The sequence below is a fragment of the Thermobia domestica genome, chromosome 8 (assembly GCF_964235325.1).
Source record: "Thermobia domestica chromosome 8, izTheDome1.hap1.1, whole genome shotgun sequence".
In the NCBI taxonomy this organism is placed as follows: domain Eukaryota; kingdom Metazoa; phylum Arthropoda; class Insecta; order Zygentoma; family Lepismatidae; genus Thermobia; species Thermobia domestica.
The window spans coordinates 13,739,883-13,755,916 of NC_137461.1; the positions used below are offsets into that span (position 1 = coordinate 13,739,883).

Consider the following 16,034-nt stretch of genomic DNA (forward strand, 5'->3'; position numbering starts at 1 on the left):
TGCATGCTGGTTCCATTCTTGCTATTATTGGTTACTCCACTACACCATTTTGTCGTTTTGGTGATAATAGAAACTTAGATACATTTTCAAATTGAAATCTTCCTTTTAAATTATTTTTCTAATTAAAACATTATTTATGAAATTAACACAACGAATTGCATCGAAACCTTTACTTTGCAATTATCACTACAAAATATTAAAGCGGTTGGTGGCATATTCTAATCTCTTTCGTTGCCCAAGTTTCACTCTCCGCCTTCTTGATTTTAGTTGTCAAGAAGTACTGACTGCTCTTCTTGCCTCAACGCATTTTTACAGACAGAGAGCGGATTGATATGAATGATGTGAGCATATAGTTCCTATAAAACTAGACATTATTATTAAACATTTTAGTCACTTATATACCATTAATAAAATTTTATGTCTATTAATTGAATGACCAATACATAGGCACTAAATTGTTCATTAAATATTAATCAATAATCAATAATTGAAGATATTCATATTTTAGACAGCAGACTGCGTAGGTGTGATTGAAGGAACGAGCAAATACCTTCCCTAATACGGTTCGGCGAGAGGTGCTGAAATGTCTTGAGGAGAGAGGTGCCTTCTGGGTAGAAAAATTCCATAGTTTGGATCTTCTGAGAATTTCGACTGGCTAGTCGCTAGTTCCAAGAATTCCCCTTGAGAATACGAGGGTTGGTTAAAGAATACAGAACTTTACTGTCACACGTTCTACACACAAACATAGCACTAACAGCTCTACAGGGATACCAATCGCCAAACGACTCCGTTCAAAATGTAGTTGATTGTTACAATGTTTTATTAAATCAGCGTATATGAGCAAACAACTGTTTATTTTATGGTAATAGGGGCTGAGGTGGCCCAGTTTTAGAGTGTTCATCTCTGGTGCTTGAGGTCTCCGGTTCATTTACAGCCCCCGCCAAGTGAACATTTTGGTGGACACAACACCGTGTGCGTGGATTTTCTCGGGTCTTTCCCATTTCCTCACAATTTCTTCATTCCACCATATCATTCAATACTCATCATCACCGTATCCTTTAGTCTAACCGGCATAACTGTGGGACGTAAAATTTAAAGATTTCATTTCATTTCATTTTTATGGTAATAAGTTATATATCAAAGTTAGGAATTAGGTTGACATGTTTTGCGTAAGAGAAATTATCAATTTACGTAACTAACACTGAATTCACCAATGTCTTACCTGTTCTTGTTAGTGGGAATGCTGAAAGGTGACGAACATATTTATTTTATTATTAAACTTTGTGTTGAAATACTGTAAGAACTGTCGCTATGTTGAGTACGATACTTGAATTTTTATTGTATTTCCTGGGTGAGGAACCGCCTTCAAATGTTTAGAAATGTCTTGAGTATTTTTGTATGATGGTTTATACACAATATTGACTATTGTTCTCTTCGTTGCTCAGATTGCGGACCAAACTCACATTACAGCCAATGTGGAGCTAATTGCCAATACACCTGTAGCACAAGGATGGAAGAATGTCCAATCATCTGTATGTCAGGATGCATTTGCGATGACGGATACGTTCGAGATGACACGACCTTCCAATGTATCAGACTAGATCAGTGTACGTATCGCAAGTTTATTATTCAATTCCCGCTAAGTACAAATAAATCATCCTATACTGAGAATTGTTCTTATAATTAGTAACACTGATCTAGCATTCATTGTTTAATACAACTTTATCTTGTACCAATTAAACGTGTTAAAGACTAACCCTGTAGTCTAAAACATACTGAAAGTGGCCTAGTTTATAATTTGCTAATTATATAGTCTTAGATTTTATTTAGTTACAATATATCTTTTCAATGTTAACAAATGTGTAGCAATTCCAAGGGGTTTGAAACCCAATTCTACAAAAATGGATTTGTGAAGTATATATATATGTATCACAATAGATTTATACTTACAACTAATAAAGAATGTTAATACTTTAAATAATATGAAAAAAATGTTAAACCAAGAAGGAAAACCACGTCAACACCTTTTAATAACATCTTAACTGCAAGAGAACAACATTTGTTTGAAGAGGGACGAAGAGAAATCACATCTTCACGTATCTCTTGTCGGTTTAATACTCTCAAGTATACGTCCTCAGTTTCAAGTGTTTATTCGTTACTGGCGGGTGATATAGCGAGTCTTGCAAAAGCATGAGATATAAATATCTTATTATGTTTGACGTGTTTGTGCATCTTTCTATGCAGACCCTGAGAGAGTTCGACATAGTTATATTTTCCAAAATAAAGCATACACAGAATAGAAATAAATAACATTCTAAAAGAACTTTAAAAATAATGTAATGTCAATTTAGCCATTTTCACTCGGTAATGAAAAATGTAGTTTTGTTCATCTTGATTATATTATCATATCTAACTTCTGTTTTCTTTTACGATCATGTATCTTTTCGGCTGTATGGTAATTTTATGATAATCCAAACGAATCCCTGATTTGAGAAATGTCGTAAGTCAATAATATGAATAATGCCGTATGTCAATGATTTGTGAAGTTTCTCAACTCAGAGATACTTGTTGCGGGTCCATATTGCCCGGACTATAAGCATGACTTGTGGCATATCACAACCGAACAGTTTAGCAACCCTTCAAAAATCAAAGCTGCGAGTGATTTATTCTTGAGCAGGATGCTGAAACTAAAACACTTTGGTTATGGGTGCTACGAGATTTCTATATGAGAGGTTAGTTCGGTTCTGAGTATCTTAGTATGGTTTTAAAACTACCACGGAGTTATCATTGTTTTTAAAATTATAGGTAAAATTTAAAATTATGCTTCTGGTTCAATCTGAAGTAGATGTGCCACGACCAAAATCACACACATCTGCTGACTAAAATATTGAAAGTTTATGTATCGTTACCCTTGTACCCAGATATCGTGTAATTAAAGAACGGTATACTGATTCTGTGGATGCTGCATAAAATCGTCTAACTAGTGATAAACAGCTCTCCATTGTCTTATAAAGATGGTTATCGCCTATGAGCCAAGCACTTTAGAGACATTCAAAAAATTCCGAAATGTCACTTTATTATTACAAACGTTAGTCAAGGAAAACACTAAAAGTATTAAATTAGACAGCAATGGACTGGTTTTTGTATCAGTAAAATATCACTACTTTTAAGTATCCAACGGGGAGTGATTGCATATGTGGCATTCTTGAATCCATGAAATCTGAAATACACATCAAAGATCAATGAAAAGGTGTACATGCTGTAGAATTTAGTTCGGATTACTAATAAAGAGTCCGAACAAAACGGCAGCTTTATTCACTGAATCTTACTTTGTTGCTTTCACTCCCGTAATTAGAAAATAAATTTAATTATGGACTAAAGGTTCGAACCTACATTCCTAGTCCTCTTCGTTCTTTTAAATGTTACTCTTTTCGGGAATACGAGCAGTTTCGTAATGCAATTGCTGATTTTTGTTCGAATTGAGGCCCGAAAGGTCAAGGTGCAGATTCGACTACAGCAACTAACACTTGTTATATGAACTGTAAGAGTAATAATTCTGCTTATTCCATGTTAGACAAACTCTTTTAATTAAATAGTCATACCCATTAGCTTATGTTTGTTACAATAAAGTAAGAAACGTTGTGACATTCGTTTAAAATAGAATAATCCAAACTCAGGTACTCTTTTGGTGGTTCTCTTTTTGCGACTTTGAAACATCTCTTATTTCTACGCAAACAGATGCCCACGCAAACCTGGTGGAAAGAGAAACTACCATCAAAATGACTTCTTAACCTTGCAAAATATTGAATATCTTGTTTCTAAAGGTAGTCTCAACTTAAAGCTACATATGGTCATTCACCTTTATTAACCTCTTTAAGTTAACCGAGCATAGTAACTGTCAATTTAACTATCATTCCTTTTAATAGGATGAGCCAACGTAATAACATGTACCAATCCACATCAGTTAGTCTGAAATCCAATATGTAGAGGCATAACTTAAGCAAACTAGTTGATAGTAATTGGTAAATGAAGAAAAGTCCCAAAGTTAATGAAATGTTGATGTTTGTCTTCTATGGAATATCCACTGTTACATGATATCAGTTTCGGTAATAGCCTTCAGAAACTAAAACAACTTTTGATTTAAGAGTTTATTCAGGTCGAGGCATTTAAGAGTGCTACCTGAAGAAACGAGAAATAATATCTATATACCGTATCCAAAAAACAGTTCTATCCAGAAGCGAATTTTGGGATGGGGAAAAGGACAACCTTCTCATGCCCCGGGCTTAGGGAGGCACCGCGTTCTGAACGTGTTTCGTCCAAGAGGTAGATACAAAAGCACATCGCACATAGACACGCATATATATATATATATATATATATATATATATATATATATATATATATATATATATATACTCGCACGCTCGACCCTTTTTACCACTAGTCTGGTTCTGCGGGGTCGTTTTTAGCACTAGGCTCCACTCACACCTAACGCCACCCCTGGTTATATCGAAAGGTGTCCGACAACCTAAGGTATGGTGTGTTAACAAATATATTTATTAGTAGGTAATCAGATACGAAGTTTTTTGGGGGGTTGTTCCACAGGAAGAATAAAAACATGAGTAACATTAAAGGGCACGACAGAAGAAATATAATTTATCCTGTCTCAAACCTCTAGTGAATAATAGCAATAAAAGTAGGTCCATAGACATGGTTCTAAACAAAGACAAGTGATTTAATTAACCGACAGTATTATGGTACTCATGAATACATTAATTTTGGTCTCTGCTTTATTACTTTAGGTGGTTGTGCTTAAGAGTAGTGTAAGGAAATTATATGTATCCAGTATGGAGCATGGTGAAAAGATAAGTAGGTGGTTGCATGTGTATGTGGCCTGCACTGCCGTCATGACTGTGACGTCTCTGAGTAACAAAGGTCAACCGCAAAAGGAGCGGCTAGAAGTGACAAGTGAAAATTCTTTTGTGTAAGGTTAAGTAATTGTCAGAGTCAGAGTAAAGAGCTTTTGTGAGCGCTGTATTGTAACTTCCGGTTCCATAGGCCATAGAGTTAGTTAGTTAACAAGTCAGTTTCCAAATTAATGTTTTTTCTAAAATTCTTTTGTAATAGCACAATTACTTCTTTGTTGTATTCTACAGTATTTTGTTGTACATGTTATTCGTTAATGAAATTCAATCTGGTACTTCTTACGTTTGGTTTATCAAGGAAAACTCCTGCGTTGGCCACTTCACTTTTTATTCTATCTTTATACCAGATATTTTTGCACCGATCATGGTCACTTAACCGTGGTTTAATGCTGGGAATCTAATCCTCTTCTCGCGTAACTTGGCTCTCTCAGGAACAGATATATTAGGAATTGAATCCAATAATATTTAGCATAGTATGCCCTTTACAGGGATGTACTACAGTCGAACCCAATAATCTTACACAGGTATCTTTGCAGGTAAAGGTACTTTTAGAGTCTACTTAAGAATTAAGGTTGTATTTCGATCAATTTTTAAAATGCAAGAATTATTCCTATTTCTTCAAGGCTCTCCAAACTTTGGTCCCATTGCAGCCGAAAAATATAGCAATTGGAATTTATGCAAAGAAGGGAGAGAGAGAGAAAGAGAGAGAGACATAACAAAAATATTGAATATTGTTTGTTAATTCTGTTGTACTTTATTTCAGGTCCTTCTTATTATTACGTCACCCCCATTGAAGTCACCCGTAAGTACCAAATAGAAACTCCTCATTTGCCGAAAAAAGCAATTAAGCTTAATAAACAATGTATATCTTAACACTGAGATAAAAATAATAATATTGAAGTGATTTGAATTTTACGATACTTACAAAACTTGTAGTTTAAATACCAAGGATATAAAAAATATATAAAGGTAACCAAGAACGTTCTGTCGTTTTTCACCCACCACCTTCGAACATCGATATGCACCTAAGATGTACCTCGGAGATCAACAATAGTCTCCACCAGCATCGACGACCTTCTGCCAGTGTTCTGGAAGGCTATGGATTCCATCGCAGTAGACCTTGGTTGATTGTTAAGAGAAAAATGTATATTGTGCATTTTACACCTCTAGTAGGGATTTGAACTGGAGTCTTCTAAGACGAGTGTATAAGGAATAGAATAGGTGATAATCGGACGGTGGAGTATTCGGGGAGTTTCTCATCCAAGGCCAAAAATGGTGTCTCCAGTCATCTTGACCAAGTGGGGCTTGGTGTTGTCCTGTAACAGGAGGACCACTTTGCGATTCAGAACTCAGACCCAGAGTTTTGAGTTTTTCTTGAACATGGCTCAAATCCTGACAGTACACACATGCGTTGATGATTTGGCCAGCTGGTAACACTTCCTGATGCACGATGCCGCATGCAGGCCACCAAACAAACAGGATTTTTTTTCTGTTGCAGTACTTGTTTCGGCTGTTTGATAATCCGCTCATGGAATGCTAACCAGTGATGGCGGCCCCGAGAGGCTAAATACAGGACCAACTTCTCATCACATGTCAATATTCTGTCCGGAAAGGGTTCCTTCTTTAGACAAGACACAAAGAAAGACAAGTGTCTACTCACGTTGCTTTCTGGCTCGAAGTCAAATCACGTGGAACTCTTCCACCCAAATTGCAGTGCTTCCCAAGTTGATCAAGGAGCTGAAGAATGGTTTCTCCACTCAAACTGAATTGTAGTCTCAGTTCCACGCGTGTTTGTAACCTGTTCGCCTCAATTGCTGCCTGAAGAGATTCACTTTGTAAATGTGTTGTTCTTCCGGCTCGTGGTGCATCTTCGAGTATTTATTCACCGTTCATAAACTTGTTAAAACATCACTGCACTGTCCGCGTACTCACAACACTCTCACCAAAGTCTTGGCATATCTCTGCAGCGACGTTAGACTTTAGTTTCAACTTGTACAACATACGCGCCCTTATGACTCTTGGTTGTAACGTGTAGACGACACATAAATAACCATTAAATTGCCCCCACTATCCTGCGGGAACGAATCTCACCCCACTTCCCCCTTTAGAATAAAAAATAATAAAAGAGGAGAGAAGGAAAATTCCATTTCCCATGACTGAGAATAATGACGACTGAAGTGATGGGTTCAATTCTGGACAAGGCTTATTCCTGTATTCAAAAGAGAATTTATATTACCTCTAGTAGTACTAGTAGGAAAAAGTCTACGACTACTTGTGAAGTCAAAAGATTTTTCTAACTAGTGAAAATTTTATTATAACAAAATCCAAATGTGGAATATAGAAACTAGTTAACCATTCAACAAGTTACAATTGAATAAATATAATATTTCCGTTAGCAACAACTATAGAAAATCTTTTCTTAAAAAATCGTTTTTCAAGTAACAAGAGATTTGGAAGCTTGTAATAAATCCAATAATAATTCAATATAGAAAATAGTAAGCCTCTACAATAATTTTCTCAAATGTATGAAACTCGAATTTACTGCTAAGTGGCTTTCCGAAGCATAGAAAAATGGAGGGAAAGAAATTAAGCATTAAATGGGTCAATCATGCATGAATTGCTAACGATAACCTATACTGCAATTCTTTAGTTTCCTTCTTTTTTAAAACTGAAAATTCCGTGAAAAGTATCATTCATTTTAAAGTCTCCACTTGCCTGAAAATTTTCCGTAACAGCAGTATTAAATCACTTAAATTCTGATTAGCAACTTTTAAGAGATATCTTTGCAAGGAAAGCAGGAATCAACATGCTGTGCTATGACACTCAAGCGTAACATCAAAAATCACTCAAGTTAAGATGCGTTAACATTACGTTACTTTTCTGTTTGTCTCTTCCTGTTTTTAGAAAAAAAATACTTTCATAATGAACAAGTAATACTGTCAAAACCTAAATAAGACTTAATAATCAGGGTCTGTAATTATATTTAAACAATCTAGTAAAGAACGTTTACTTTTACGGAAACTTTTTAAAGGTCAATTTCTTTCCTTCTTAAAGAACGAACATCACTCACATCCGAAAAGCACTGTAACCCGCTCTTGGATTAGAGCAGACACCTTCGGCAGCAACGTGACATCATCCCGAACGGCACGAAAGTTGCGCCTCTAATCACCCAAGGATATTTGTGCACAGTGCTTCCAACTCATATCGAACTAACTAGCTTTGCAGTAAGCCGGAGTTTCATCCCACACTTTCTTCTTTTCACAATAAATTACTTTTATGAAACTTTGGTAGGTTACACGGTGGAGGACCCATGTTCACTCTGTCTGTACTCAAGTTCAGGGTGTAACTGAACTGCTACAACCAGATATTATGTTGCATATACCCACACCAACAACTGATCTTCGTCCCATCTCCATTCGCATTCAACTCGAGGTGTGAGGCCTATTGAACAAAGACTTCACTAAAACGGACAGAACATCCTTGGTTAGCTTTGTAAGTCAAATAATACTTCAAAGCCAACAATTTGACTGACGTACCATCCTTGTTTTTTAGTATACATTACGAACAAATATAATAGCTCCTGGATAAATTTACACAATTTGAGAACCAAACTTAGACGTAATAGTTAGTGTCCTAATATAACAGTAAAATAATGTATATTTTTATACAAAGAACGTAAAAAATAACTGTGATAAATGTGTATTTAAATTTACCACGTAAAATACACAAAAATTGGAAAGATTGAAAATTCTACCAATTTTCACTATATACCAATGTGCCAGTTTTGACATCGTCCTTTGTAACTACAGGCATACGTGGTGCCTTGTTTCATTGTTTATTTTTACTCTCAAGAATCATAACTGTTATTAGTTTATAATTAACTAGTGATTCTTTTGTGTTACTTAGTCATTTCTTGTTTTATATTTTACGATAGATGCAAACGTAACTTTTGTAAGAATTCTTTAGTTTTATCGCTGTTAATTTTAATAGTCACTAATAATATATACTCATTAGCCCAAACCCAACAATGTGGCTACATTTTGAGAAAACTCGTTGCATTGAAGGAAGGTGCATAGAGCACAGCAGAGTCACTTTAATAGCAACAACAGGAATTTCAATCGAACAGTCACTGTGACCCTTTTGCATTGAATACGAAAACCAGAAAACTAAAATGTCTAATTGAAGCTAGGTTTCATAGCCAGACAACTGGAAAGGAAAATTTAAGAAGCGCATTGAATTGTCGGATGTTCACAAGCTATTGTTGATACAGACAAATTCTTGAGGACTAGGGTTGGCCTTAGCTAATTGAAAGGTATGTGAGAGAAACATGAACCTACAGATGGCCGTGGCCTCTCTCTCTCTCTCTCTTTGGAAGACGTCGTTGGTACGATGTTTCATAAGGTTACTTTCTGGAATTTTTCAAAACTAATTACTAGCCTAGTCCGATTCATTAGGTTTCGCAACCTATCAATCTTAAAATCCAGCTTTTTGTCAATTCCCTGAGGTCTATTATGACCGGAAATCTTTACAAGGTTGTGTCAGAGATTACGCTCAGTTTACTGGCCAAAATTTTAGGGTTTCTACTTCGATAATCTGGAAAAGTCTCCGAAGATCTTAACAACAGAATATGACACCTGGATTTAGAATTTAAAAAATGTATTATATTCGTTGAGGATTTTTTAGATTCACGTTATATAACTGCGACTTTTAGACATTTTTATCTCTTTGTATTGTAATTAACTTGCTTGCTTATAAAAACATCAATAGGAAAAGGCTATTTTTTTACTTAGACTTTATAATTAACGTTGAAAATATTTGATTAATCCTCAAAAACGAAACTACCACAAGAAAAAACAATTTCTCTAGAATCGTAACTCACTCTTAATACTTGTTGTTCTAAGTGAAATGGTAGTGCTAAATACTGAGGGTAGGAAGTAAGTACATTTCGGGAAAATGTTGCTTTCATAGAAAAGAGGCGAACCTACACATACTTAGAAGTTTGACAAACTAATAAATTTTCTATAGTTGCGTTACCAATTTAATATCTACTAGCTATGGAAATAAGTGAGCCTAAAATTGAAAAAAAACGTTTAACAGTTTTCATTAGGTATGATAAATATATTATTTCATAAATGAAATTCGTAAGGAAAGTAATACTTCGGAAAATCATTCGGTTTCCAATAAGTGTTATACCAACATTGATTTCGTAGATATTGGAAATTGGTTATTTAAAAAAGAAATATTTTACGCCATTTTTTTTCATTCTTCTCTTTGGCAATGTATTGTTATCGTGCTTTTTAACAGGTTTTACTATATATCTGTTAGAAAAGAAAGTCAGTCCGAAAACTACTCTAATGAAAGTCTATATAAACGCAAAGGTATATTTATGTCCAGCTAGGACGAAAATGAAAATAAATGCAAATTAGATTGTTAAGTTTCATAATAAGGAAAAATACATTACTAAAAATATCATTTGGAATAAGTTATTATTTTACCATTACTCACATTAATTTGAAATATTATAGAGATTGTACTTATTTGATATCATTTTAAGACTAAATTAGATTTTTCACTGCCTATATTATAATTTAATTTTTCCAATGTTCATAATTTTGTAGCAAGCAATCCATGTGGATTTACGGGTAAGTTTGTCGTAATAAGTGCAAATCCTTTGATAGTTAAAGTTACTATTTGACAACATACGAAGTTATATACTAAGGCCGAAAATCAATGCAGCTACTAAAAATACACCCCACATTCTAAGTTGGAAAAAATGTTCATTTTATAAGACTACAATATGAAAAAACACAATAAAAGTTACACATTTGCCTTTTATCATGAGCTTTCATTCTATGCTGTACATAAACTTTCTGCATCTTAGTACATACCTATGTTACAATATGCAAGCAAAAAGCAGATTATGACCTCCACATATCAATATCGTCATTTGAAAATGTAGTTTGTATGTATGTAGCAGAAGTGCTGTTGAGTGTAAAAAAGTGGCTTTCGTCAGATGTGCATTTTCTTCAGGTTCTCTTTTCTTCGGTAACTTTATTGAAGTCCTACAGCTGATTTTGAGACCTGAATAGCAGAACAACCCCAGTAGGTCAGTGGAAAATATTTTCTGTCCAGATAGCGTAATTATGATGAGAGTAGGCAAATATAGCAATCGTTCTTTTCATTACAATGTGTACTGGGACATTCCATGTGACATCAACCAACGAAATGACAAAATCTGACCTGACGGTTTGAGATTTTTGTAAATTTAGTGCATAGCTTTACTACAATGGAAGATCAAACATTCCAAATATTACCTCTCTCCTCCTGAAAGTGTCCCCATACAGGGTGTTCAAAAATGTCAAAAAGAAGCATTTTTTCAGTTACAGTGATTATTAAAAATTGTCATAAAATGGTTGATATTTGCACTAGGGACATGAAACAAACACCATTGAAGAGCTTAAAAATTTCTCAATAAGTTGTACTGTATAAAAATCCTGTAAAATAAATATAATACCTCAGAAATTCAAATTAAAATTTGAATTATGAATTTCGCATAGAAATGTCCTCTGAATTTGTTCAAAATTGTTCAGATCGTAGTCTCGTATGTGTACTAAAACACCACAAAGTTTCATTTTGGCCACTCAATGGAATAGGTTTCAAAATTCAACATAAACCACATTATTGACCATGTAAATATCTGGGTTCAGATCGATAACCATTTTCCTGTAACATCAAAGGAATTTATATTCAATTTGATTTGTTTGAATCTATATTCAATTTGATTTAGTTTTCTGTTACAGAACTTATTATGAAATGGAGGGGTATATTTGCCTTTATTTCACAATATTTGTATAGAATAAGTTATGAAACACAGTGACACTGTTCACAATCATATCATACACTGTCAGCACAAACAATTAGTGAATAAATACCTTTTCTATTTCAATTATGCACTTCCACATGTCTGTGACAGCAGTCCTGAAACAAGGGAATGAAAATAACATGTATCAATGTAGCCAATATAAATTTAGAAACATCCATACTGACTAACAAGAATAATGGCCAGTATTGAGTACTGTTCCGAAGCGTAATGCCTCTCTAAATAACTAGAAAGGTGAATAATTGTGTAAATTAGAATGAATACATCAACAAACAAATCAAATTCGATATAAATTCCTTTGATGCTGCAGGTAAATAGCTACAGACACATGGTTATCGATCTGAACTCAGATATTCACATGGTCAATATCATGCAATGCTTGGTTTATATTGAATTTTGAATCGGATACCATTGAATGCCAAAAATGAAACTTTGTGGTGTTTTAGCACACATACAAGGCTAGAATCTGAACAATTTTGAACAAATTTAGAGGGACATTTTTATGCGAAATTCAAACTTCAAATTTGAATTTGAATTTTTGAAGTGTTGCTTTTTATTTTACAGGTTTGTAAATATAATACAAACTTGTAGAGAAATCTTTAAGCTTTCCAATGGTGTTTGTTTCATGTCTCTAGTGCACATATTAACTATTTTATGACAATTTTTAATAATCACTATAACTGAAAAAATGTCCCTTATTGACATTTTTGATCACCCTGTATTGGGACACTTTCAGGAGGAGAGATGTAATATTTGGGATGATTTCATCTCCCATTGCAATACAGCTGAGCACCAATTTTTACAAAAATCTCAGATGGGCAAGTCTGATGACTTTTTTTGACATGGAATATTCCTACTTCCTTTGCACTCTTATATCGATATTTTGTTTCTATACATTACCAAAGTTCTCCTTTAGCCTTGCATAGTTAAGCATTCAAATAACTTTCATAATCTTCTTCCTCACCTCAACCATATGCTGGGGGCAACATGGAAATTTTAATTTTTTTTCTCTTCCTTGGGAGATATTCTTGGTCTCCTCTTTCTGGTTTTCCTTCTACCTTTCCCTTTATTTGCACCTTTCCCTTTATCGTGATCCAATCGGAGTGCCGAACACGACGGCCAATCATGCTTCTTTTTCTTCACAATCTGTCTTCCTTAATTAGCTTTCTTTAGTACGTCTTCATTCCTTTTCCTTTTGATCCGTAATACGCGGTGCGTTCTGGGCCAACACCACATTTCAAATACTTCAAACTTGAATATAAGATGTTCGTAAAAAGACGCGTAATTTGCATCTTAAGTGTTCAAGATATTGTTTTTAGAATAAGTGGTTTGAATTCTAAGCACATTTTCGTGCAACTCTGAGTTTAGGAAGTCACACATTTCTCGTGTTATTAAAACAAGTATTTCTCATCATATTCTATTTCGTCAAATATATTAGCATAGACTTTTATTTGGACATTATACTAAATAAGTTAATTTAGCATTTGTCATATTAATTTTTAACCAAGTTTACGACTCGATAGAAATCACTAATATTTTTGTCATACAATGTTTGTATTTAATCACAAATATTATTTTGTACACTTTGTTTTACCTGGTATAAAGAATTGACATACCAATGCTTCAATGAAACTAATCAGTAATGCTTAGGAAATACTTTTGTTAAATAATAATAGTAATAAAATTAGATGTTATATTTATCAGATTTGATATCAATTTTAACCTACACAAGATGTTTGAATAACCTTATTTTTTATCCATTGCTTAAATATCTTCAATATGTTTTTTTTCTAGGAAACAATCCTTGTTGTATATGGCGTAAGTATAAGCAACATAAGTAAAGAAAGTACATAGGTACAGTTATTCTTTTGACAATGTGCGGTGTCGCTGATGGGTCAATCCCTACGAAGTAGTCCAGAGCAGGTTGCTCGACCATCTCAGAAAATTATAAGACTTAGAGTGTGATTAACCTTGTGTATGAGAAGGTCAATAATACTATTAACGTTGTTATATTTACAAGGGTTCCTGAGTGGCGGTCATCTTTGTTGTTGGTGGAGTGTGAAATTTTGCATTTGCAAGCGTTTACAAAAACTACAGTTGCTCAGAAACCCTCCTATTCACACGAACACCAAACAAACGAATGTTTACTGCAGAGACTGAGGTACACGGAGAATATATATTCTTGCTTCTAAATAAATAAGCAGTGTTGCAAATCAATACATGAAATCATCAGAAAAAGTACAGATATTTACACTTTTAAAGGGGCTGTAATTTAAAATGGCATAATATGAGGGGTTCACAAGTTCTGTGCTGGATACTATTGTATGTAAGGAGTTTGAAAACATCTCCGCAGCTATAATACTATTGATATCGTAGATTCATGGGCGTCCGAAAGTTGAAGTTTGTGATTTTGATGTTATTTTTGGGAGGTAAGATCTTAGGAGGGAAATTGGTATAAATTGCTGATTAGGACACAAAGTAGATCTGTATGTGTATAAACTATTGCAAAAAAATCTTAACTGATATTACACGGAGCAAAAAGTGAAGACATGGTAAAAGCTTCAAGAAAGCACGTGTGTGACGATGTTCGTAGCCCGGAAAAATTTAAATGTTCGGATATGTTTCATGCTAGATCTCCGAAACTACGCATAGTGCATCAATTAGGCTCGCTTTTGTTTAAGTTGTGCAAAAGATCATGATCAAAACTTTTGTTTAAGTTTTAGCTCGTGATCATCAGCACGTCTATATGGTGAGGGATTAGCTTCTCCTTGGCCCCACGAAACCCACTGCCTAACTGGACTATGGTATTTAATGTATCAGCAAAGTGTCATTGAAATCAAATCCCAGTTACGGAAGTTTTTGTTCATAAGGTAGCGTTACATTTATCTATCCTATATAACTCAACCTTGAGAACACATTAACATCCGTAACTGGAATTGGATTTCAAATATATTTTGCTGATACATTAAGTGCATTAATACAAAGGCACTCCTCTGATCTTGCTTCGTAAACATGACTGCATTCCTTGAGCACTCAGCCTGAATGTAGTCCACGAGCACTCAATCAGAAATTCCTTCTAATTGCTAGCGCTGTTCGCGCATAGAGGGAAGGACAGACGAGTTCATATACTCTGAGGAAGGGTCGACCTCTAATCTACCGCTGGTATGAATTACAATGGATTACATTGTTCCAGAATAGATGCATAGCACTGTTTCCATTAATAAAAATCCAATCCTTGTAATTAACAATGGCCTACCCGCCGATAAAAGTGAATACGTCGCATTATATAATACATAGATAACCAATCATTGTTAAGGTCATGCGTATGGAGTAGACACACAACATAAGTCATCTACACACCATTACATTCCGGATGCGTCTAATCAATGGATTTACAATGGGACCACAATCGCAAGTTTTGTTTCTTGTCCTCGCAAAACAGCGTAAATGTTTACTTCATCAGTAAACAGTGTGCGACAAGCGAATGTGTGTCTTCGTCATACTAGCTCTGTAGCCCATTAGTCAAATTTCAGACAGTATTTTATCTTCTTAAAGCTGATGGGGTACACTTTTATAGCCTATATCTTATTCAGTGAGATAATACACATAAGTAATTTTCGACTTAAATTACCTGCACGGATTAACCTATGCATACGTTTCCTGGAAATGTTACTAAATTGTATCAGCACTGAAACAGTTGTTGCGTCGTCGAGAGCCGTGCGTGGACTACCAGTCTTAATTCCATGTGCTACAGATAGTTTTCCTCGGAATTTATCTAGTACTTGAAACACAGAACCACTACTATTTGGATCCTTTACCCTATGATGGCATTAAAAATCTTCTGCAATTGGCCTGACACCATGTTCTTCAGAGATAAGCTTGATTCCGACTAGTTCTGCAGCATGCATCAAAGTCATCGTATGCTAGTAGGTCACCTTCAACGATACAAGCAAAGTTAGAGTTATTATTTTCCTAACCCTTAGCGTTAGAGCAAAAATAACTGTAATATATCACACCTGAACAAATCTACATGACTAACTTCAACATGTCATTTTCCATTGTCATGTGTTCTCAGGCATTTTTTCTGATCCAAATTCTTCAATTACATTTGTTGCTCTGGTTATATGCTGCAGCTGGTGGTACTTATTAGAGCGTTTCGCCCTTTTGAAACACTCTGTAGTTTATGTATGAATGCATATAATAATTTGAAGTAAATACTAAAGATTATA

At 34.6% G+C, this 16,034-nt stretch overlaps 1 protein-coding gene across 3 annotated transcripts in view; it reads left to right on the plus strand.

Annotated features, from left to right (window-relative positions):
- LOC145692688 (uncharacterized) overlaps positions 1 to 16,034 on the plus strand; it is a 54,304-nt gene that overhangs the window by 23,204 nt on the left and 15,066 nt on the right. For all 3 annotated transcript variants that reach the window (XM_081768075.1, XM_081768074.1, XM_081768072.1), the window contains exons 7-10: positions 1,446 to 1,607; positions 5,689 to 5,727; positions 10,544 to 10,567; positions 13,600 to 13,623. In XM_081768075.1, coding sequence (XP_081624201.1) covers positions 1,446 to 1,607; positions 5,689 to 5,727; positions 10,544 to 10,567; positions 13,600 to 13,623 — 249 coding nt within the window. The remainder of the gene's footprint in view (positions 1 to 1,445; positions 1,608 to 5,688; positions 5,728 to 10,543; positions 10,568 to 13,599; positions 13,624 to 16,034) is intronic.